A 24,912-nucleotide genomic window follows, 5' to 3' on the forward strand; every position below is an offset into this window, starting at 1 on the left:
GAATTGTAAAAAATGCGGTAAGCTGAAAAGGATTTAAGGAATTTTGAAAAATGGCACAAGGATGTTAATGAAGGAGAGAGGATGAGAAACAGTAAGATTCTGTTTTTCCTGTAGTAAGTGAATGGAGGTGAAAAAGGTTATGTTAGGAAGGGATGAAATGTAATGAAAGGTGAATGAAAAATAGAGAAGCAAAGAAGAAATAGAGGAAAATATGAAAACAAAGAGCAGAACCATGAAGAAAAGGAGGAAAAAGGAAAAGTTAAATTTGGGACGAGTGAAATTTACCGAAGGATGAATAAAAACTTACCGGTTTTGAGAAGTTTTGGTGCTCGTAGAAAAGAAAAACAAAAACAAAAGATGGGAATAAAGAAACACAACAACAACAACAACAACAACAACAACAACAACAACAACAACAACAACAACAACAGCAACAGCAACAACTTCCGCAACACCTGGCCAACGAGACAGGTGTTGGCGCGGCAATAAAATTAACACCAATAAACACAACGCATCAGCTGGAAGAGTGTGAGAAAAGAGAGAGAGAGAGAGACAGAGAGAGAGAGAGAGAGAGAGAGAGAGAGAGAGAGAGAGAGAGAGAGAGAGAGAGAGAGAGAGAGAGAGAGAGAGAGAGTACATTATAACAAGGTAAAGCAAAGTAAAACAATTGTAAGAAAGCCAAACGCAAACTTATAAAGAAAACATAAACTAAGATAATGAAGGCAACACAAAAAATTCAAACCAAAAAAAAAGTAAGAAAAAAGAAGAAAAAAAAGAAAAAAATAAGATAATAAGATATAAAACAAGAAACGAAAACAACGAAAATAAACTTGATTAAATGAAACGAGAGCAATAAAGCAACTTAAAAATATTCTTCACTATGAAAAAAAAAAAACTAACCAAATGAAACTAAAACAAGAATAAGTGAAAAAAAAACTGTGATAAAGTAAGACAAATATGTGTGTGTGTGTGTGTGTGTGTGTGTGTGTGTGTGTGTGTGTGTGTGTGTGTGTGTGTGTGTGTGTGTGTGTGCGGTTTCCTGGCTGTGTGCGCCATATGGGCCCTCAGGTAATCTCTTATGGAAGAAGGAAGAGCAAAACAAGGGAACAAGAAGGAAGGAGATAAGAAACAAAAGAAGAAAAGGAGGAAGGAAGAAAATTAAAAATAACGGATTTCTAAGTAAGTCTGGAGAAAATTAAGACAATGAGAGAGAGGAGAGAGGAGAGAGAGAGAGAGAGAGAGAGAGAGAGAGAGAGAGAGAGAGAGAGAGAGAGAGAGAGAGAGAGAGAGAGAGAGAGAGAGAGAGAGAGAGCGGCGGGGGACAGGAAGGAAAAATGGAACAATGTAATAATTAGAGGAAGATTGTGCAAATTAAATTAATCTAAAATGAAGAAGAAACAGAGGAGAGGGAGAACGTAAAAGGGAAGGGAGGAAGTAGGAAGGAATGCAAGAAGAGCGTGGCAAAGAGAATAATAAACGAGGTAATGAAATAATGGGGGGGAAATAAGGAAGACAAAAACGGAATCAAAAGGAAAACGGAAAATGAAACAGGACACTAAGAAAGACAGAAAATATAACCCTTTCACTGCTCTCTGCCACAACCTTTCTTAATTACTAACCACTCTGAGGCATCTTTTCTTTTTCTACAACCATTTCCAAACACTGCACTGCCTAAGAATTGCAATATATACTCTTTTCTTTGATTTTTTTTTATCCCCTTCTGTCTTGTAAGTGTTCAGAAAATTCCCAGACATTGTTTTCAGTACTGTTACACGTGGCAGTGAAAGAATGAAACAAAACAATAGGGAAAGGGAAGGCAAAGGAAGGTAAACACAATGACAACACCCACAAGAACACACACACAAACACACACACACTCAGAGGAAACACTAAGGGCAAATTAAATATATTACACACACTGAAAATAAATAAAATAAATAGATAAATAAATAAGGGACAAAATAAACAAAAACACAGAGAAAAGGAAGGCACTGTAAAGGAAGGGGAACACACTAACAACACAACAACACCCACACGAAGAGGGGAAACACAAGCCACACACTGAAGGGAAATTATACAGAGATACACAAAAAATACGAGACACATTAAACCAAAGAGTAGGGAAAGGGAGACTGAAGGAAGGGAAACACACTGACAACACACACATGAACACACACACTATAAGGAAAACTAAACTACACGCCAGACACAAAAGTTAACACACAAATAAAACCAGACAATAGAGAAAGGAAAACTAAAGGAACAACAACAACACTGATAACACCTACAAGAACACACACACACACACACACACACACACACACACACACACACACACACACAAGCACCGTTATGAGAAAGAAACACTAAGCACCGAATAATGTGACGAGCACCTTCCATTACAACCCTTTACGTCCCACATCAAAAATAGCCACATTAACACGGCAGTCGAGAGGAAAAATAAGAAGTCCTGACTCGCTAACCGTCCTTAGTCACGCGTTGCTTTAACCTCACGTTCTTAATCTCCCAACCTATCGCAGTTAAGTCTGGCACTAATGGGACTTATCACGCGAGCTGCTGAGGAAGTGCATGAAAGGGAGCTTATCTGAATGCATTGTGAGTTCCTGCTTGCTGAGAAATTGTGTCTCTATTCTTTCTCTTCTTCACTGCTCTATATCCTGTTCTCTCAAGTTGCGGTACTGATAGAGTCCTGAAAGCGGATTTAAATAATAAGGGATTTAAATAATATGGGATAATACGAGTGTCTGTTTGTTTTTTTTGCTGAGAAATTGTGTCTCTGTTCTTCCTCTTCTTCACTGCTCTCTCTTCTCTCAAGTTGTGGTACTGATAGAGTCCTGAAAGCGGATTTAAATTGAGTTATGTGATAGGGATAATACGAGTTTCTGTTTGTTTTTGCTGTAGAAGTGTGACTTTATTCCCCCTCCTACAGAGTTTTCTATTCTCTCTTATCCCTGGCACTTAACTTGCAGCATTGATAGAGTTCTTAACATAAATGAAAATTGAGTTATCTGACTGGAAAAGTACTAGTGGTTGGTGAAGAACTGTTACTCTATTCCCTCTTCTTCACTGTTTTCAATCCTATTTTCTCTTATCTACTACAATTAATTTGCAGTATTGAAAGTTCTTAACGTGAATAAAAATTGAGTTATCTGAGTGGGAAAAGTACTAGTTCCTGCTCGCTGACCCTGAATAATTGTAACTCTATTCTGTTCTTCACTTCACTTTTATCTCGCCTTCACAAACTTCTTAACGTGGATAAAAGTGGAAATTTCTGACAGGGAATAAAATAATGTTTGCTTGCTACTGCTGGAAGAATCTTTTTTTTTTCTTTTCGTTTAATCTTCAGTCTAGTACAGTTAACTCACAACACTGATAGATAAGTAAAAGATAAAATATGAAGTATTAAGGTCGAGTTATTTGATTGAGAATAAAAAAAATACTTGTTTGCTGATTTTTTTTTTTCTCTCTCTCTCTTTTAGTCTTCAATGCATCACAGTTAACTCAGAGCATTATTAGTGTTCATATGAAGATGGATTAAAGCGAAGTTATCTAGACAGGCAAAGCATTATTTTTGTTTGCTTGCTACTCTTTAACAATAAATAGTGACATTCTTTCTTAATCTTCCGTCTATCACACCAAATTTCAGCATAAATGAGGGAAATTGCCAAAGGTTTATCTACATCTAGTAAAGCGAGGTTATCTGGATGTGAGAGGATAATGTCCAATTGCCAACTGAGGCTGAGGAATAAACGTCTTTTCTTTTTTAAACTTCAACCTACAACAGTTAACTTTTCCCAGCATTAATAACTACTGCAGAAAATTGTCACGTGAATTTATAACCTGGATAAAAAAAAAAAAAAAAAACGAGGTTGCCAGGATGGATAAAGAACATCTACTTGCTGAGACAGTCTTAACACTTCGGTTTACAACAGTTAATTCTTCCCAGCATTAATAAGTCAGGGAACTGTCACCTGGATAAAAAGAGAGGTAGCATAGATGGCACCCCCCACCCCTCCCCTCCGCCCCCCCCAAAAAAAAAAACACCAACCTGCTTGTTACAAATGAGGAATAAAAGTCTTTTTTTTTTTTTAACTCCAATCTAAAACAGTTCATTCTTCCCAGGATTAATAAGTCAGAGAGTTGTCACCTGGATAAAAAATAAAAAATAAAATAAATAAAAGTGGTTATCTGTATGGCCAAATAAAAAAAAAAAAAACTTGGTTGCATCAAATAAGGAATAAGTATCTTTCTTAAACTCCAGCCTACGACAGCTAACTCTTCCCAGCAACTGAATAAAAAGAAAAGTTATCAGGATGGTAAAAAAAAATAAATAAATAAACAAATAAAAAAATCCATTCGCTTGCTACAAATGAGGAATAAATATCTTTCTTAAGCTCCAACCTGCAACAGTTAACTCTTTTTTCAGCATTAATAAGTCAGGGAATTGTCACGCAAGTTCATAAGCCCGATAAAAAGAGAGGTTATCCGGACGAGCAAAGAGCGACGTCTGTTTGCCGCCGCTGCTGGGGAATAATTGTGACTTCTTACAGAGGTTCCGCTAAGAGGCAGCCATCAGGACTAATAAGTGAAGCTCCGGGTCCTGGCGGCGCACATCCTGTCTCCACACACGGAATAACCATCCAGCTAAGTACGGCAAGCATTACCCGACTATTACTCTAAATACGACCACTTCCCTCTCCCTCACCTGCTCCCTCCCGCCGCTCCTTCATCCCCCGCGCTGCCCTTCCCTCACCTCACAACATCAGACACAGCGGCACATCTTTGCATCATCCGTGACTCCATCAGTTTTCTCTCTCCCTTACATAACACAAGTATATCCAATTTCCCCTCTTTATGCAACCTCCACTTTTCCTAATATAACTTTACACCATTCATCCTTCAATCTACTCCCTTTCTCCCTCTCATAATACAAGGATATCCAACTCCCTCTCCCTCCCTCAACATCCACTCTTTCTAACATAACTTTAAACCATCCATCCTTCCAGCTATTCCCTCTCTCCCTCACATTAATAACATATCCACAAGCACATTCTTCTTACTTCCTCTTCCTCTTTCTCTCCGACACCCAGCCTTTCTTTACTACTAATCTTCTAACACAGCTTTCTTACACCCTTACCAATCCTTCCATTAATTGCTTTTCTACTTCACATTGCTAAAACACGCAATTATAACTCATCTCCTTTTTCCAACAATACCTTACCGTCATCCCATCTTCTAACATAGCCTTACACACCCACTCCTTCCATCAACTCCCCCTCTCCCTCACATTACAAACACAAGCACACACAACTCCCTCCCGTTCTCCTCTCCTCCCAAAACTATCCCAAGTTAACCTAAACAACACATAAACCTTTCTTTATTCTCCACCCCTTCCACTACCATCACCAAGCACACACCCTCACTCGTCCCCCCCTGCCTTCCTACCTCGCCCTCCCCACCAGACGCGGCCAAAACAACGACATTAGTGGCAGGAGATGACGTTACTTTCTTTCCCCGTCCTGGAACGAGGAGAAATGACAAACGTACCTGTGTTTCCTTCCTCTGTTGCTTCTTCACGGGGGCGGATGGGAGAGAGGACGGGGTATCTTAAAAAGGCCACAAGAACAGGTAAATAAATACAAATAGGAGAGATGGAGGGAGGGAAGAGCAGAGGGACTTAAGGAAGGACGTCAGCTGCACAGTGGCGTTAGATCCTGTTAAGGGGAATTAGAAACTGCTTCACGTATCTCATAAAAAAAAGATAAACATCACAGAGACGCCGTTTGCTTTCCAGATTGTTTTTATCCGAAGCACCAAGAGAGAGAGAGAGAGAGGGGGAGGGAGACGGAAAGAGAGAGGAGAGAGGAGAGAGAGAGACAGGACGCCATCCCCTCCAGCCACTTTCATACTCAAGCAAGGAGGGAAGAGTCGTCATTATCTCCATTTAAGAACAAAAGCTAAATTCTCTCCACGGTAATCTCCTTCTCTCCTCACCAACCGTCGCCTTTTTAACTCACCGTCTTACGCGCTCAAAAAAATACGAGTCTGCGAGCAACGATGACAGTAAATGTAACTCATGGGGAGGCTGGCGAATGTGTTTTGTAATTTGGACATCAAGTGTGTAAATAGTGTAATGATAGACTGGCTGATAGTGACGCAGTGTTGGGACCAAGGGAGCTAACAGATGTCTGGCGAGAGAGAGAGAGAGAGAGAGAGAGAGAGAGAGAGAGAGAGAGAGAGAGAGAGAGAGAGAGAGAGAGAGAGAGAGAGAGAGAGAGAGAGAGAGAGAGAGAGAGAGAGAGAGAGAGAGAGAGAAACATAAGACATACATAAGGGAAGGTGCAAGAAGCCATCAGGTCTACACGTGGCAGTCCCTTCATAAAAACATTCATATTTTTACGTGTCATCCTCATCCAGAGAGAGAGAGAGAGAGAGAGAGATTGTAAAACAGGTGTCCAATTTTACGTTTTCTCTGCATGACTGTAATGATCAGAAAGTCACTCAGGCGGAAGAAAACAAAGGTGAACATCAATACCAATCGCTTCACGGGGAATTAAACGCCACGCCAATCTGACGGGGCGCCACCAGCACGAGTACTTTTCCCTCCAGCATTTTGAAATCAAGAGACACACGGACGAGGAGACAGAGAAAGTGAATCGTACAATCCCCACACACAAATACGTCTACCCTCTTAGCCAGAACAGTTTACTAATCTCTACCTCAGCGTGAATCGTAAATAATAGACTCAGGAACCAGGTATGTTAGCTAATTAATAACACGCCTTTGTTATGTCACAGAAAAAAGGTGATGCAATACTCCCACACACGCTCAGGTAAAAAATCACGCTTCTCTGCGGAATAGGTGAGGCGTGACCTGAGTGAGGAAAAGCAGGAAAGGTGCGGATTAGAAAGTCGTAGCAGAATTGTACTTTATTGTTCTCTGGTGGTCAATGACGTGAATCTGTTGTGCTATATATGGCAGTAGCTACTCTATAAGGATTCCTGCGTCGATTGTGCGTGTGATTGTGGGAAAAGTGGAAGGTGTAAGTGATTGTGGTGAGGGAGTGGACAAGGTGGCGTGTTTGGGAGTCTGAGAGTGGCGTGGGCGTGAGTGTACAGGCGTGGGGGAAGTGTGACGGCGTGGGAGTTAGTCTTGAAGAGGGTGTATGTGCGTATGTATGTGTTTAAGTGGGTGTCATCGTCCACTGACCTACACAGAAAGTACGTCACTCACCCATGTCCACCCATGTCCGCCCATCCACCGCCCGCAGCCATTCTGTAAGCCCGCCCTCGCCCCTCACTCTCATCCGTCACCACGAAACACAGCCATTACCATACTTTCAGCGTCGGGGAACATCACACGTGGCTGCCAATTATATGTTGCAATGGGATCTTTTCTCTCTTATTTATCGTGTGGAAATGTAATATGGCCAGTGTTTTATTCCCGTCACATGTCATCAAAGGGTTATAAACGCTACCATTGCTACCATGACGAAAGCTATAGCGGTAGTGGCCAAGGCTGTTTATCATAAGTACCATAATCATTAAGGCGTCCATTACTACTGTTACTGCTGTTGTTTTTACTGTTACTGCCGCTGTTACTGCCGCTGCTGTTACCGCCACTACAATACAGAGGTTTCGCCACAAATGCTTCACGTCCCTCGTCATGGTCATTACTGCTCTTACTGCTCTTCTCTTACCTCCTGTTGTTGCTACTGCTGTTACTGTCTCTGCGCCAACATCTTGGACACTAACACTATCATCATCACTATTATCACCATACACAAAGCAGCCACTACACTATCACACACCCTAATTATTATCACCATTATAATAGTCAAACACTACACTAACATAGACAGTAATCACCATCACCACCATCACCATAGCCAAGGCCACCCGTACACCACCACCACGAACACTAACACTATCATCACCATCACCACCACAGCACGCCATCACAAGCACACTCATACCACAACCATCATCACCACCACAACCAAACACAGATAACCACACCACCACACTACCAAAGTACACCACAACCACAATCATCACAATCACCACCATTACTACAACCAAGAATAAAGAAAAAAAATGCTCCAATCACAGTCTCCTTTACTATTACTTCAACTCACCGGTAACATCACAGCTATTACGGAAACCCGCCAGGTGAGACAGGTAGGGAGCCATTACCATAGCACACGAACCATGGTAAGGACCCGAACCATGACTGCTGAGTGCATCGAGGGTAACACGACGAAGGGACGACTCTCTGCTTCAGGAGAAACTGGCAGACTAGCGCTAAATCATCATTATTAGTAAGTAGTCGATGGGAAAGGATGTTTTTTGGCTTGTGTGTGTTTTTTTGTGTGTGTTTTTATGTGTGTGTGTGTGTGTGTATGTGTGTGTGTGTGTGTGTGTGTGTGTGTGTGTTTATATTTACTTCTATTACTACTTTATTTTTCTGTCAATGATACTTTTATTACTGCTTCTTCTACTACTATTACTATCTCATCTTTCTTCTTCTTCTTCTTCTTCTTCTTCTTTTTCTTCTTCTTCTTCTTCTTCTTCTTCTTCATCTTTTCTTCTTATTCTTTCCTATTTCTTTTCATTTTTTCTGTCTCTTCTTCTTCTTCTTCTTCTTCTACTACTACTACTACTACTACTACTACTACTATCACCACCACCACCACCACCACCACCACTGCACGTTCCCCAGCACAAGCGCCCTTAAAAGGAAGCGTGCACCACGTCACCTGAACACACCTGTACGTGGCGCAGTGACGCAACCACGCACTCATAACAGGAGTGACCGCGATGTGTGATGCAATGAGGTACTCGCTCGTTTAACATGCGCGCCAATTAATGTGCATGACTGGGAGAGCACTCACACACGCACACACACACTCACACACACACACACACACACACACATACACACACACTCACACACACACACACATATTCGCACATTCTTTCCTTCCTCTATTTCCTTGTTTATCTTTCAATTGCTAATTCCTCTTTTTATACCATTCCCAGTACTTTTTTTTTTATCCTCTTCTGTATCTTTCTATCCTATCCTCGTACACTACCACGACCACCACACACACACACACACACACACACACACACACACACACACACACACACACACACAGTAGTTTTAAAAGAACTTCCCAACATTGCCAATCTGTTTAAAGTGTATAACCTCAATTCCTTTTCATTTAAATTCAAGCGTGAAACTTCAAAGCAAAACATTTAGACAGTATAAGAAGCACCTCCCAACTTTGTCAATCTGTGTCATCAATTCGTTTCTTTTAAATCCAAGCGAGAAACTTCGGAGCAAAACATTTAAACGTTTCAAGAAGCACCTGCCAGCGAACCAGTCTCTATAATGTGCATAATCGTAAGTCCTTCCATTTAAATCCTTAGCAAAATATTTCAACATCCAGTGCCACAAGCCAGCCAGTACCGCCTCACCAGCGCCGCAGCCCCAGCCACCGCGGCACTGTTTCCCACGTGCTCAGGTACCGCTGCAGTGAATACCGTCACGAAGACCCGCGCACACCTGAACTTTCACCTCCTCCCTTAATTAATGTTCCGTTCACCCACACCCTCGCGTCCCTCAGCCTTTGCCACCCTGTTGATTTTCCTCCACTCCACCTTTCCTTCCCTCCCCACTATCCCCACGTCTCCTCCACCGCCATCCTCGCAAAGTGTCCCCTCGTCCCCCTCTTCCTCCCCTCACCTCGTCCCCAGGCTGCTAATGAATGCTCAGGTGCACATCTGTTTGCCTAATGGCCTGTTGTGACGCGCACTGCACCCTAGGGCTTTGTGGGGTGACTTCCTCCTCCTCCTCCTCTTCCTCCTCCTCCTCCTCGCCCTCTTCCTCCTCCTCTGGATCTTAACTGAGGTGACCTTTCATTGGCACACACACATACACATACACACACACGCCCGCCGCACCCTCATATAAGGAAAGCCAAGGCACAACACTCCCGTTTTCTTTCCCTCCAGACGCTAAGCTAACCTGCCACAAAATCTAGTGGACATCGCGTCCTCGCTGAACCAAACCGGACATCGGACACGACACACGCAGAACCTTCACCTCAATGACAGGGTTCTTAAAGGGGCACTAGTGGAGGCCGAGGTGCACTGGATGAAGTTACAAGGTGCCCAGGGCGTGAGGAGGGCTTAAGACGCATCACCAGCCTGCAGGAGGACGGTTATAACAGTTTGATAGTGAAAAATGAAGCAGGACTGGTAGGTATCAGGGAGATTTCGGTTTAAAGTTCTATCTTGGTTTTCTTGTTCTCTGTGAAAGCAAAGGTCTTGTTTTTTATCTGTTCATCTGTTACTTAAGTTTATATTAGTAAAAAACGAAGATTGGTTAGGTATTAGGAGATTTCAGCTTAAATTTGTATCTCAATTTTCTTGTTGCCTGTGAAATCAAGGGTCTTATTTTTATCTAATCAATCAATTCACTTATATCATTTATGTTTTTAACAGATGATAAGAAACGAAGCTTGGGTAGGTATTGGAAGATCTCTGTTTAAAGTTCTATTATAATTTTCTTGTTCCCTGTTAAATCAAAGGTCTTATATATTCATCTCTACGTTTATTTTAGGTTGGATTAACTTCACTCGCTACCACGCGCGTTGTTTTGAAGCTTTCAAGAATATTTACTGCCTTTTGTTGGTTTTGGGCAAATTGAGTGGCTTTCACGATGCGCCAAATTGTATCTTGCCTCGCCTCGTGTTCTCGCCTCTCTCTTTTTTTTTTTTTTTCTACCGATTAATTGATTTCTTGTATCGGTTGATGAATGTGGCCAGTAAGATGTGTTGTATTCGTGCAGGGAGTGAATTCTTGCGTCTCTCTCTCTCTCTCTCTCTCTCTCTCTCTCTCTCTCTCTCTCTCTGGGTCCTGGCTTCTCCTCTCATCTCCTCTCGGATGCTAACACGTGCAAGACTTCGCTTAAGAGACGCATGCATCCGGGAGTTACAAGAGGAGCAAGTGGCAATTAGCTTTTTTAGTGTTATTGTTTTCATTAGGACTTGACGGCGCGTTCACTCCGCACTGACGCTACCGAGGTGTAATTACCTAGATTCCTGCCGTCTTTTTTTCTTCAGGTGTCTTTATTTTTTTTTCTTCCCTGCCGCTTACACACACCTTTCATTAACTTACGTGCCTCACACACCTTCATGAAACGCAGCAAATAACTTCACCTGTACGTAAGCACACGCTCATGTTTCCACTTCCCTGCACACACACGCACGCACACAGTATTCATGCACACGACTATGCATCCACACGGGCGAGTTAACATACACCTACACACACACACACATACATACACACATACATGCATACATACATACATGCATACACACGTAGTCACTAATTACATCCCTAATATGTCTATTCTCTCTCTCTCTCTCTCTCTCTCTCTCTCTCTCTCTCTCTCTCTCTCTCTCTCTCTCTCTCTCTCTCTCTCTCTCTCATAATGAAAAAAATGGAAAGAATCTGTTAGGTGAAAAATTATCACGTGTTCGTTTTCATGCAAACTTTCTCTACTGGTTTCCTGGTTTACCACACCACCACACCACCACCACCACCACCACCACACAGGTCACTAGCAACATCAGGCAGGAAATTAAAGGCAAAGACAGCCATACGTGTGAGGAATTTACTCTGGGAGAAATTTACATGACCAAGCATGATAATAGTGCATGATACCCTTACACTCTCCCCAGTGGCCTCTTACTCTCCCCCTGTGGCGCCTTATTATCCCGCCGTGGCCTCTTACTCTCCCCCTGTGGCCCCTTACTATCCCCTCGTGGCCTCTTACTCTCCTTCCGTGGCCCGCGTCAAGTCTCCTCCATCAGCAGGTAATTACGATCCCGTGGCACAAAGGCAGCGCGGGGCGGGGCGGCAGCGAGGTGCAAGGTGGTAAATCGCGCGGCTATTAGACCCTCGATTATGTGAGGAAGGCGAGCGGCAACTCCTCGATAAACGGAGGGGTTGAGGGGCTTGTGCTCCGCGAGGCGTGTCCGGCCGCCCAGCAGGAGGCCCCAGGTGCTCCCGGAGGCGTCGTGGTCCCAGGGCGGCGGCAGGGCTTTAGGCTGAGCGGAAGGAAGTGCGTGGCGGCAGCGGGACGTGTGGCGGCGCGGGGCAGGTGCGAGCGGGTGCTGTGCCGCTCAGTAATGGCAGTCGCGAGGAGACACCCGTCGCTACTAGAGCCACTCACTGCCGCTACCGTCGCCGCCGCCGCAGTTGGGGAGCCTCAACGCGCGGCAACACACGTGGGCCGAGCCGCTGCACCCACGCCGCGAAGCCTTGCCGCTGCTGGGGACGAGAGACGTAGTGGCGTTGAGAGAGTGATTGAATTCCGCCTCCCTGTGTTGCTGCGTGAGGCGCCCCAGTGTGCCTGCGTGGGTGTGTGTGTGTGTGTGTGTGTGTGTGTGTGGTGTGCGGGCAGCCGTGGCGCAGCAGTGAGTGTGTGCCCCGGCGTGCAAACCTTCGTTGAATCTGATAACTGAGCTGTGAATTCTGCATCGTGTTCAGCGTCACCTAAGTAAGCATTTGTGTGATATAAACTCCCCGCGCTGCACCAGCCACCACTCTGGCCAGACCTTGGAGAGAGAGGCGGCGAGGGAAAAATAGAAACTCACAAGGCTGAACATTTTCATAGTGGTTAAGGTGAGGTCCCGCTGTGATTACGGGGATGATGAACTACAGCAGGCGAGGGTGACGTGGACTGCCTGCTGGAGTGTGGCAGAGGGAGAAACTGTTACGCGGTCAGCAAAACACTCCTCGCCACGTAATGGTTCGCCTGCAGCCTCGTATCCCTGCTTAATACCAACAACACATCAAGGGATATTAGGCAAGGAGGCGGCGGCGCAAACGGGTTCTGGCGAGCGGCAGAAAACAAAAGACGTGAGAGAAGAGGAGAAGCAACAACATTTCCTCGCCGAGTGATAAGGAAACCCGACCCGCCTGAAATGTCGAACCAAATTACTAACTGACAACCCACTGCAGGCTCTCCAACAGGAAAGGTGAGAAAAGGGGGCGTGGCAGAGGACTTCTGGTGATATGAGGGGGCGGTGTTAACATTGGCCGCGGTCTAGGGGGGTGACCAAGGGGGAGAAGGAGGAGGAGGAGGGGAGGAGGAGGGTGAAGAAAAGAGAGGTGAGGGGGCCTGGGGAGGGAGCGCGGCGGGCCTGCCTGACTCACTCATCACATATCCTTCACGGGTCTCCAGGTGTGTTATGAGAGCGTCATTTGGGCCTTCGCTTCTCCGTGGACTCGACAAGGGACGTCCGTAGTGCGTGTGGCGGTGCGTCGCCTGGGGTGCCGAGCTGCAGTTTCTAGCCCTAATTGGCGGTGTGTCCTCTGATTGTGGGACTCCAGACGGTGAAATTCAGGAAACGGAGCATTCCAATGATCTCTCATTTCTACACCGGCGCGAAACAAAGCGAGGCAGTGGCTCGTCTATTTGCCTAACTCGCGAACGTTCGGACAACATGACAGTGGCCATGGCTTCCACTAAGGCGGATGTGCAAGACGGGGACCTCTTAGTGCAAATGAGACACGCGTTACCCAAGGAAGACGGAGACGCGGCCGCCGATGCCAAGAAACAATCGGTGGCGGGCAGCAGTGATGACGAGGACACTGCACTGCGGGAGGAGGACACGGAAGGCGGCGAGAGGCGACCAAAAGACACCGTGGACACTGAACCCACAGATCTAACAGTTAAGAAGCAAAGCAACAACAATAACAACAACAACATCAACAAGAACCACCTGGGGGCGACCTTGCTGGCGGCGAGGGGCGTGAGCAGTCCATCCTCCTTCGCCAACACCAGCCTCCCTGCTTCCCTCGCCGTCAGGAGCTCCTTCTCCATCACGAACCTCCTTAGGCCCAAGAGCGTGATGAGCGAGGCGCGGGCGGAGGACTTGAGCCCCGCCAGGAGGAGGAGGAGCACGTCGCCCCTCCCTGAAGTGACCATCACGCCCCACCACGCCCTCCCGCACCCCCTCCACGCCCCCGCCAAGAGAAAAATCGAGGAGGTGGAGCACGATATTGATAACGAGGACGAGGATGAGTGCGATGAGGATGATGAGGAGGAGGAGGACAGCAGAGGAAGGGCGCTGCGGATGAGGGAGGCGCTACTCAACGGAGACAAGATAGGTAAGAGCCGAATCTTGTATCATCACACTAACGTACGCACTCACAACCTCACACTCTACTGTCCTGTTGAAATCACCTCCCCAAAATCGGTTAGCCAAAGACTGAATCAAGGGTAACTGATGTAGAAGGTCGATTATATACATTAAGCACCACACACCAGACGCAGGGATGCATAAGCGACAAAATTAAGCCACGTAATCATACAGGAGCGTAAAAATATACATCATGGGGTAAATCTACATGAGGCAGGTGGAGGTCAGCGCGCCGCACACCGTCTTTATGTAAAAAAAGAAGCATCTAACCACTACTGGCCGTAACCTAACCTGCCCTAATCTAGCACCCGCAGCAGCCTCGACTTTTAAGGGGGCTGGAGTGCGTGGTAATATTAACTGCTAATAAGATACATTCCAGTCAGGCTCAGCGGATGAATATTGGTTCTCCTCCTCTTCTCCTTTATCTGCCTCCTTGTCTTGCTCTTCATTTATTCATTTTTCCTCTTCTCTTATCATACTTTTCCCTCTTCCTTTATCATGATTTTTCCCTGTTTATTTTACTTTCTCTTTCTCTGCCTTTATTCAGTTGGTTGTTCTTCTCCTCTCCTTATCTGTCCCTTCGCCCTTCATTTATTAATTTTCATTCTTCTTTTATCATATTTTCTCTCTTTATTTATTGTTTCTATCTTTATTCCGTTATTTTATCTCTCTCTTAACTCTTTCTACCTATTTTCTGGCTTTCTTTATCCATTTTCCCTCTTCTTTTGTTTTATCATATTTTTTCGTCTTTATTTACTGTCTCCATCTTTATTTCCTTCTTCCCCATATTCCTCCCAAGCCTTTTCCTCATTTAAGAATTTTTCCCTCTTCTATCATTTTTTTTCCCTGTTTCCTTGTTATCTCTTCCTTCATTCCATTCTTTTACATCTATCTCCCTAGTTCCTTTCTCTTTATTCTCTTTACCTCTCTCCTCACTCTTTCTATCTACAATCTTCTCTTCCTTCTTTCAGTTTCTATCTCCCTCCTTTCCTTTCTTCCCTCCTTCTTTACCTTTCTTCACCATTTCTACTTAATTCCCTCCTTCATAAACAGACTCATTCTCTCCTTTTGCCACTAGTTTTACCTTAATTTCTTCCTCATTTTAAGTCTTTTTTACCTTTTACCTTCTTTACATTCAGCTCCTTACCATATTTACCTTCATTCTTAGTCACTCCTCTCTCTCTCTCTCTCTCTCTCTCTCTCTCTCTCTCTCTCTCTCTCTCTCTCTCTCTCTCTCTCTCTTCTCCCCTGTTATATATTCGCCCAAATATGACAATCACTTTGCATAGATCAGAAAAAAAGCTTAACTACAGTCACCCGCTTTCCATTCATCTCTATTTTGCCCATAAGAGGAGTGAACCAGTGAAGGGGAGAGGGATGGGGAGGGGGGAAGGGGAGGAGGGAGGGCGCCAAGTTATAGGTGTGGAGAGGGAGAGATGGAGGAAAGAGGAGAGGAAACTATAGATGTTGGAGGAAGGGTTAAGGGAAGCCGTTCAATAAATAATGTAAGTGAGCCTATTTTTTTTTTTTTTTTTTTTTATTTGCATGGAGAACTTTGTTATTTTTTCTCCTACAGCAAGTTTTTTTATTTTTTTTTTTGGGGGGGGGCAAGTTAGTGGTTGTTCTTTGCTTGTTCAGTTTCGTTAGCTAATGCTTGATACGTACATGATTTTCTCTTTCTTTTTTTTCTTTCTTTCTCTCTTTTTTATATTTTCGAAACGTTTTCTTCCAATTTTTAACTTTATTTTCATTTTATTTCCTTCTTGAGTTTTTTTTTTTTTGTTCGTTCTCTCTTCCTCCCGCTACCTTATTATACCTTTATTCCTTCCTTATTTCCCTCCTTCACCTCTTTTATGCATTTTTTTCTTTTTGCAAAGTTTCCATTCAATTTTCACTTCACTTGTCTGCTTTCCCTTCCAAGTTTTTGTCGTAATATTTTCCGTCTCTCTATCTATCTCTATCTATCTATCTTTCTATCTATCTATCTTTACAGTTTTCTTTTTATGACTTTTCTTTCAATTTACACATAATATCTTTGTGTTTTCCTTTCCAAGATTTGCCTTAAGATTTTCTCCCTCTTTATCTTCTACAATTTTCATCACTCTTTTCTTTCAATTTTCACTTTACTTTTCTGTGTTTCCCCATCCAAGCTTTTGTCTTACGGTTTTCTTTCCTCTGAATCTTCTGCAAATATCTTTTTATCACTTTTTCATCACTTCAGGGGCTGCCTTGTGTACACCAACTACGCTTATCAACTATGTTCTTATGTTCCTATGTTATTTCTTCAACACACAGAATTAAAACACTAACTACTCATTCATTCATTCATTCATTCATTCATAATTCTCTTACTTTCAGCTTCCTTTTATTTCCTTCTTCCATTTACCCAGCAGTTCATTCACTCTTGTTACATTTTACCCACTCACCTCTCTTCCTCATTCCTCCTCTTCCTCCTCCTCCTCTTCCTTCTCCTACCCTTATTATACCTTCAGCTTTGTAATTTAATGGCTCTGACTGTTTACTTTCTTAATAACAACACGCGGAGTAATGTCCTAAACGTAGCTGCTCTGGATAGCTTTTTGTAATGCATTAACCAACAACACGTAAGGCGAGGGAGGGGATGGGGGTGAGGAAAGGGGTAAGGAAAAAATGTGTAATATATAATAGTGATCTGAATATAAACACAACAGGGTCTGAAATAGTTAACAAATAAGTCACGCGCAACACACAAGAAAAAACACCAAGAATAACAATAATGAAGACGTGTAATCACAGGTAGGTTAGACAGGTGCATTACGCCTTCCTTCACTCCTTTCCTTCCTTCCTTCAAGCCTTCCTGTAATGCACCTTGCCCTTCCCACCTCAGAACCCTCCTTCCCTCCCTCCTTCCGCTCCTCCCCGGTGGCCTCTCTAAGCCCACAGTCCACAGACCAAGTGATAATTTAGCACAATTACCTCCTTTCACCTGGCCTGGCCTTCACTACCTGGGCTGGGAGTGACCCTTGACCCTCAGCGGCGCTCGGCCACTTAAGCACACAGGACTCGGAAGTTCGTGGGAAGACTGTGACCACCACCAACCTGAAGGCGACCCTCCTACTTGCCTACCTGCTTCTGCTGATTATCTGGCTGGTTGAATGGTTGGCTGGTAGTCTGGTTCGCTTCTCTCTGCCTGCCACTCCTGCTCTTGTCTTCGCTGCCTGCCTGTTTGCCTACCTGTCTGTCTATCTGTTTGTCTATCTGTCTGTCTCTCTGTCTACTGTCTAACCTATTGCATCTATGAATGTCTGTCTAATATTCTCGTCTTCCTGTTTTTCGTTTTTATCTTCCTGTCCGACTTTTCTATCATTCTCTCCTGTTTTCTTCTTCATTGCCTACCTGTCTATCTGTCTATTTGCTTTTATTCATTCACTTATTCCTTTCCATTATTTTCGCTTTTCTGTTCTTCGTCCTTCTATCTGTCTGTCTTTCTCTCTTTCTTTCTCTCTTGCTTCCTCCTTCATTGCCTACCTGTCTGTCTGTCTATTTGCTTTTATACAGTCAGTCTCATTCTTTCATTGCTGTCTATGTAATATTTCCTTCTTCCTGTTTCTTTTCCCTTCCCTTCTGTCTGCCTATCTTTCCTGTTCCTTCTTTCACTGCTTACCTGTCTACCTGTGTGTCCACTTTCTATTTAGCTAGTCTCATGTTTTTTATGACTGATATATTCTTCTTGCTTATCTTTTTCCTCTTCTTTCTCCTCCTCTTCCTCCTGTGTATCTCCCTCTCCTACTCTTTCCTTCATTACCTATCTCTCTGTCTAACTGTTTGCTTTTGGGTTAATTCATTCTAGTCTGTTTTTCGAATGCCTTCCTCTTCCTTTTCTTTTTCTTCCTCCTGGCAACTTCCTTCTCCTCCTTCCTTTGGTGTTTATCTATTTACATGTCTACTTCCTTCCCTTCAGCTAAACTCACTCTTGTCTGTCTGATTGTCAAATACTTTCCTCCTCCTCCTCCTCCTCCTCCTCCTCCTCCTCCTCTTCCTACTCCTCCTCTTCTTCCTCCTCCTCCTCTGGTTTCTTTCCTCTTAACCTTGTTTTATTTTTTACGTCTGTTTTTCATCCATTTTTTTTTTTCTCAGCCTGTCTGGAACTTGTTGCTCTGCAGATTCTATTCCTGCTTGGTTACCTGCTTTCCTCACGTTTGCTTCTTTTTCTGACCTTCCTCTCCCCTCTCTCCCCTCCCTCCCATCCTTCCTTCCCATCCTTCCTTCCCTCCCACGCCACCTCCTCCTCCCCCTGCCTTCCTCCCATTGTACTTTCCCTCTTCCTTATACCAATATGCTGACAACTCTCTCCTCGACCCACTCAAATTCCTAAGAGCAATGACTCAACTGCAACCGAATTTCTCTCTCTCTCTCTCTCTCTCTCTCTCTCTCTCTCTCTGGTTCTCTCCCCTCCTTCCCTTTTTTACACAATTTCCTTATTTTTCACCTTCTACGCTTCATCTTTCATCTCCTTCCTTTCCATGGAGAACGAGAGAGAGAGAGAGAGAGAGAGAGAGAGAGAGAGAGAGAGAGAGAGAGAGAGAGAGAGAGAGAGAGAGAGAGAGAGAGAGAGAAAAGGAGAGCAGGTAAAGGAAGACGAGGTTCAAGTCAAGACAACCAGTGGCTCTTAAAGTTTACCTGAAAGCAGAATTCTTTCCTCCAATGTCTCCACTAAGAGAAACTCATCCTTGACACGATTTCCAGACCAATATTAGCTCATCCTTCTTATGTATCAAGGGTCTGGAACATTTCTCTAAGACCACATCATTTTGTATTCTGCTTAAGTTATTTGTCGATCTCATCAGCCTCGCAAGACACGGAATTAGATGTATATGTCTTAGTTTGTAATTAATGTAAGTTGTTGATGAGATGTATAAGGGAAATAAGTGTCTCTGTTATCTATAGTATTAGTTAAGATAAAATAAATTAACCCTTTCAACCTTGCAAGACACAGAATTAGATGCATGTCTTAGTTTGTAATTAATGTAAGTTTTTTTGATGAAATACGTAAGGGAAATAAGTGTCTCTGTTATCTATAGTGTTCGTTAAGGTAAAATGAATGAACCCTTTCATTGCGATACGAAACAATCAGCAGTTCAAGAAAGAACGGGGTTAAAAAGAATGGATTTTGCAATTTCTATCCAGTTTAAAGATTGGAGGTGGCTGCAGAACAAGTCAAGATGTGTCAGAGTGATTAGTAGTCAAGGAAAGATGTACTGAATAGCAGTCAAAGGTTAAAAAGTAATTTAGTATTTATATTATATTGATGTTAGTTAAATTCGCTCTTTCATAAGATACCAAATAGAGTTAGTCGTTTTTGCTGAATCATTATATTCGTACACGTCAAATTCAATAAAACAAGAGGTATGTACAGTTTAGTTTGAAGTTAATTTGCATGAACTCAATAAAATAGGAGGTATGTAATTTAGTTTGAGGTTATATTTAGCTGTTTCATAAGATACATAAGTAGGTTAACTGTGCCACTCCTGCATCTATTAAACAGAGGTTGTGCTTTTAACGTGAAAGAAAAAAAATGTTGACAGGAATGATGTGGAATATGAATGTGGAGTAAGAAAAAAGAGAGAGAGAGAGAGAGAGAGAGAGAGAGAGAGAGAGAGAGAGAGAGAGAGAGAGAGAGAGAGAGAGAGAGAGAGAGAGAGAGAGAGAGAGAGAGAGAGAGGCGAGTGAAATAAAAGTAGAAAAAAGAGATAAGTGTGATATATGTAAAGAGACAAGCATAAATATTTAAGTGTGTATAAGCGTGGAGGCGTGGAAGGGGGGAAAAAAAGTGAAGTAGAAAAGTAAAGAAAGAATAACGGATGTCATGAATGAGGGAGAAAAAAATATGAATGGAGGAATAATATGCAGTGAATTAGATGAGTCAGCATTGAGAGAGAGAGAGAGAGAGAGAGAGAGAGAGAGAGAGAGAGAGAGAGAGAGAGAGAGAGAGAGAGAGAGAGAGAGAGAGAGAGAGAGAGAGAGAGAGAGAGAGAGAGAGAGAGAGAGAGAGAGAGAGAGAGAGAGAGAGAGAGCGCGTTTGTCCGTCATTCACAAAAGCGAGACGCAAAAATACAACGACACAATTTTTGAGTAAGAAAGATTGGCTTGCGTCTGTCTTCTATCACCGCCACCTTGACCACCACCATCACCACCACCATCACCACCACCATCGCCATCAACACTATCATCATCATCATCATCCTCGCCATCAAATTTCCTTTCATTACACTTTTCTTGGTGGTTTAACTCTTTGGATGTGACTGATGTCCGCTATTTGACGAGTTGCAGTAGTAGTAGTAGTAGTAGTAGTTGTGGTGGGTAGTAGTAACAGTGGTGGTGGTGTGGTAGTAACAGTAGTAATAGTAGCAGTAGTGTGAGGAGGAGGAGGTATAATAGTAATAATAATGATAGTAACAACAACAACAACAACAACAACAACAACAACAACAACAACAACAACAACAACAAATATCCCCACCACCACCACCACCACCACCACCACAACAACAAGAACAATAAAAACAATAACACCACCAACAATAACATTAAAACCAGCAATAAACAAACTTAATAGACGAGTAAACACAAAAACAAATAATCTGAACTATTTACCCAATCTCTCCCTCCTTCACTTGCTCCCTCGCTCCCTCACTCCTTCGCTCCCTCGTTTCCGCCCACCACTACGCCGCTTCTCATGCTCTGGCAAATCACTTCCTTTGCATAAATCAGATCCTTACATGCCATTTACCCATCCATTATAGTTTCTCTAAGAACTTTTCCCCCCTTGCGACACATCACTTTCTCCGGCCCTCACTCGGGTCACTCACTCTCCATCGTTCACTCATCTTGAATCCACTCTTTGGAACTGACATGGGAGAGGAATTTCACTCCCATAAGTTCCATCTCTGTCTATCACATGCAAAATTTCATAGTCACACCCCGATTCCTCTTCCTTACGCAACACATACGCACACGCACGCACACACACGCAAGCGCACACTCGCCGTCCTCCCTCACACACACACACACGAGGAAGTAGAAGGGAAAGGGGAGGAGATATGCAGAGATTCAGGTTCCCGTGTCGCCCAGGGAGCCGCGGCCGCTTCTCTTCGCCGTCATCGTCGTAATATACATTTATTTTTTTTTCACATCCTGCCTCAAGCTGAATGATTATGGTTCTTCCGGGGTTCTTGCTGTCGAGTTTTCTCTCTCTCTCGCTCTTTCTCTCTCTCTCTTCTCTCCAGCGACCCTGTAATTTTCAAGTTGCGCGCTGACCGTACACTAGCCGACACTCGCCGCCTCACACCGTTCTCTCTCTCTCTCTCTCTCTCTCTCTCTCTCTCTCTCTCTCTCTCTCTCTCTCTCTCTCTCTCTCTCTCTCTCTCTCTCTCTATGTCTGTCTTTGTTTTATAGTGTTAAGTGTGTGTGTGTGTGTGTGTGTGTGTGTGTGTGTGTGTGTGTGTGTGTGTGTGTGTGTATGTTTTAAGGATGTTTTGAGTAACGGCACACACACTCAGTCACCTACACTTACGAGTACACACACACACACACACACACACACACACACACACACAATGACGGATCCACAAACGGAGAGGGTGATAAGAAGCAGCCAGTCTTGCTTTACTGCAGCATTATGGTGTGGAAAGAAAGGCGATACAATGCGATGTGACTCCTGTTAGTGGCCAGGGAAATTATATAGCAAGAGAGAGAGAGAGAGAGAGAGAGAGAGAGAGAGAGAGAGAGGAGAGAGAGAGAGAGTGAGAGAGAGAGAGAGAGAGAGAGAGAGAGAGAGAGAGAGAGAGAGAGAGAGAGAGAGAGAGAGATACACAGACTAAGAGAAAGATCAAAACTACATTAAATCAAACTTATGAAATGATTCCGGCTAAACTAAACTTCGTATTCTTGTCGTTCTCCTCTTGACGTGACTGATGGCTCCAAAATCGCGCCGGAAAGATGAATGACAGGAGGAGGACAGAGAGTCAACTGAGCCACCCCGAGCCACCCCTTCACGTCCCCGCGGTGCTCCTGGCGGGGATCGCGAGGGGCGGAGATCGGGAGCGCTGACAGAGACATCCAGACCCTTTCTAGCGCTAATTCAAGCTGACTCGAGGCTCACAGGCATACGAGTAAGGCGGAGGCGATGTAACGAATACCGGGGAAGGTGAAGACGATGACTGAGTGACGCAAACCTTGGTGCTGCTCACGCTGACGCCGCCGAGTTGTAATAGCAGGCGGCGACTTTGTACACAGCGGTGGCGCGCAGGCGTACATCCCTGTGGAAAAGCCGGGAAGACTCGTACATTAGAGAAAGAGCGGGAAGGCGAAGGGGTTTCAATGGCGGCGGTCTGGCTGTGATGGGCTGTGGCTGACCCGCGCCGGGGGGGAGGGAGCAGTCTGACGTACTCCTCAGGGTGGTGATGGGGGTGATGGGAGCTGCTTACTTCTTTTAGAGACTGGTTAGCGGCCTTGGCTTAGTGGGAGAAGGGAGGCGTTGCAAGACCACTAGCAATACCAACGGAACTGGAGTAGTTGGCTGGTGATGAAACACAATGATTCGATGTAGTGATGGGTTGAGCTTGTTACCATTCGTGGCTTGAGTAGAGCAGAGAATCAAAGACAGGAACATAGAAATTCAAGTACATGAAGAAACACAATGGGCGATGTAGTGATGTCATGTCAGCATTCGTGGCTTGAGTAGAGGAGAGCATCAAAGACAGGAACACAGAAATTCAAGTAAATGGCGCAAATCTGGTGATGATCGGGAGGCACAATGGACGACGCACTGAGGGGTTGAGCTTGTTAGTTTCCGTGGCTCCAATAAAGGAAGTATCGAAAACGAAAGACAAAAGGAAAAGGAGAATGAAAGTACTTTGCGTTAATCCGGTGCTGATAAAGATGATGACACTGATGCACTGACGTACTAAAGTATTAAGCTGAGTACCGCCGCGATTTCTACTTTCCCAAATACTCTTAGAGACCACGAACAAAAATGCAACTATCACTTCACCAAATGCATACACTTTGAAATCAATTCCTTCGCCTTGCTCCACGTAATATTGGTAAAATGTTTCCTGTAAAAGTTTCCAATAAATGCAAATGTCTGAAATAGGAAGCTGATGAACGAACTTCCTCCCCCACGCACAGGATATAGACGTGCTTATCACTGTATTGACCCCAACAATCAGGCAGCTGGCATGGTAGCAATCAGGCGGCGAACTAGTAAACTGATCAACTGGGAATTATAAAGAGACTCCTGTGCGTGTGCGTGTGTGTGTGTGTGTGTGTGTGTGTGTGTGTGTGTGTGTGTGTGTGTGTGTGTGTGTGTGTTTGTGGTGTGTGTGTGAGGGGTAAGAGGTGATGGACAAACAAGCCTCAGGAGGTGACCCGCTTTCCGTCAGGCGTAATCTACGAGGATCTGTGGAAAAAGGAGGAGCAGGAGGAGGAGGAGGAGGAGGAGGAGGAGGAGGAGGAGGAGGAGGAGGAGGAATAACAGGAGGAAGTGTTGTGGTTTCCTTTTCTTAACCTTCGCGAAGAAACCTTCCATTTCCATTATTTTCTTCTTTAGCTTTTTATCCATCTAACCATCTCTCAATCCCTCTCTCTCTCTCTCTCTCTCTCTCTCTCTCTCTCTCTCTCTCTCTCTCTCTCTCTCTCTCTCTCTCTCTCTCTCTCTCTTGGAACCAGACCTAACCAACAGCTCCTCAGAAAAAAATGAATAAAGCCACAAGATAACTTAAATCCGAAAACGCACATGAGAAAACCCACTATTCTTCACCAGTTTCCCAGTGATTGGCCGCCGCTTTACTCCGCAACAGGCAGCAGCGGCGTGGCCCCCGTCAGGAGACACGGGAGTTCGTCAGAAGCCGCAGGAAGGCACGGAGCTGGGAGGTCTAAGGGAGAGATATGAATACCACTTCTGGGCCCTCGAATAAGCGGTTTTGTGTGTTTGTGTGGTGTTTTTAAAGTGCGTGTGTCGGGGGGAGGGTGGAGGGGAAGGTGGTTGTGTGCCTGTGTGCGTGTGTACGAGGGCGTCTTGCACCATGTTCTCCGAGGCTCATTAAGTCAACTGTTTGTGGGGGAGGGGAGAGGAATGCACGTTTTTTTTATGAGCGTTTTAAAGTAGTGCTAATGTGTTTTTCTCGTGCTGCTTTTGTATCGCTTTTGTGGTGTGTGTTTATCTCGACAATCATAATGGGAATTGTTCTCCTTTGTTTGCTTACCTTTGACGTTTATACACTGAACCTCCGCCTTCTGTGTGTAAGTGTGAGTGTGTGAGTGTGTCTGTGTGTGTGTGTATGCGCGCTTTCATTCCGGGTTATGGCTCTGCACTGACGTCTCTATCCCGTGACTGCGCTGCGCTATTTACAGTTTATAGTTGTGCTCGATTTTTCGCTCTTGTTATTATCCACAGGAACACCTTCATTGACCTTAAAATGCTCCGTGGGATTTTGACCTTACATGTATTCAGTTGTGTGTTCATTTACTCACTCAGTTTCTGGGAAGGTTAGGTTAGGTTAGGTTACGTTAGGTTAGGTTGGGTTGAGTTGTTAGCTTAGGTTAGTTAGTTAGTCAGTCAGTTACTCGATACATCAGTCAGTCATTAAGTACGCCAGTTAGTCACACAGTCAGTCAGTTAATCATTT

The 24,912-nt window shown here is 44.2% G+C and overlaps 1 protein-coding gene and 1 long non-coding RNA gene across 3 annotated transcripts in view; one reads left to right on the top strand and one right to left on the bottom strand.

The window, feature by feature from the left end:
- Positions 1-12,232: 12,232 nt before the first annotated feature.
- LOC135089075 (uncharacterized) overlaps positions 12,233-24,912 on the bottom strand; it is a 94,931-nt gene continuing 82,251 nt past the window's right edge. The window contains exon 4 of one of the 2 annotated variants that reach the window (XR_010261382.1): positions 12,233-12,365. This is a non-coding gene — a long non-coding RNA (uncharacterized LOC135089075). Of the gene's footprint in view, positions 12,369-24,912 lie in introns of both variants that reach the window. The other variant, XR_010261381.1, reaches the window with a different exon arrangement.
- The window catches only part of LOC135089074 (homeobox protein HMX3-like), a 61,857-nt gene continuing 49,306 nt past the window's right edge, over positions 12,362-24,912 (top strand). The window contains exon 1 of the mRNA XM_063984296.1: positions 12,362-14,213. Within this exon, the coding sequence (XP_063840366.1) occupies positions 13,547-14,213 (667 nt within the window). The 5' untranslated portion in view covers positions 12,362-13,546. The remainder of the gene's footprint in view (positions 14,214-24,912) is intronic.

This window comes from Scylla paramamosain, chromosome 32 (assembly GCF_035594125.1).
Source record: "Scylla paramamosain isolate STU-SP2022 chromosome 32, ASM3559412v1, whole genome shotgun sequence".
NCBI classification, from domain to species: domain Eukaryota; kingdom Metazoa; phylum Arthropoda; class Malacostraca; order Decapoda; family Portunidae; genus Scylla; species Scylla paramamosain.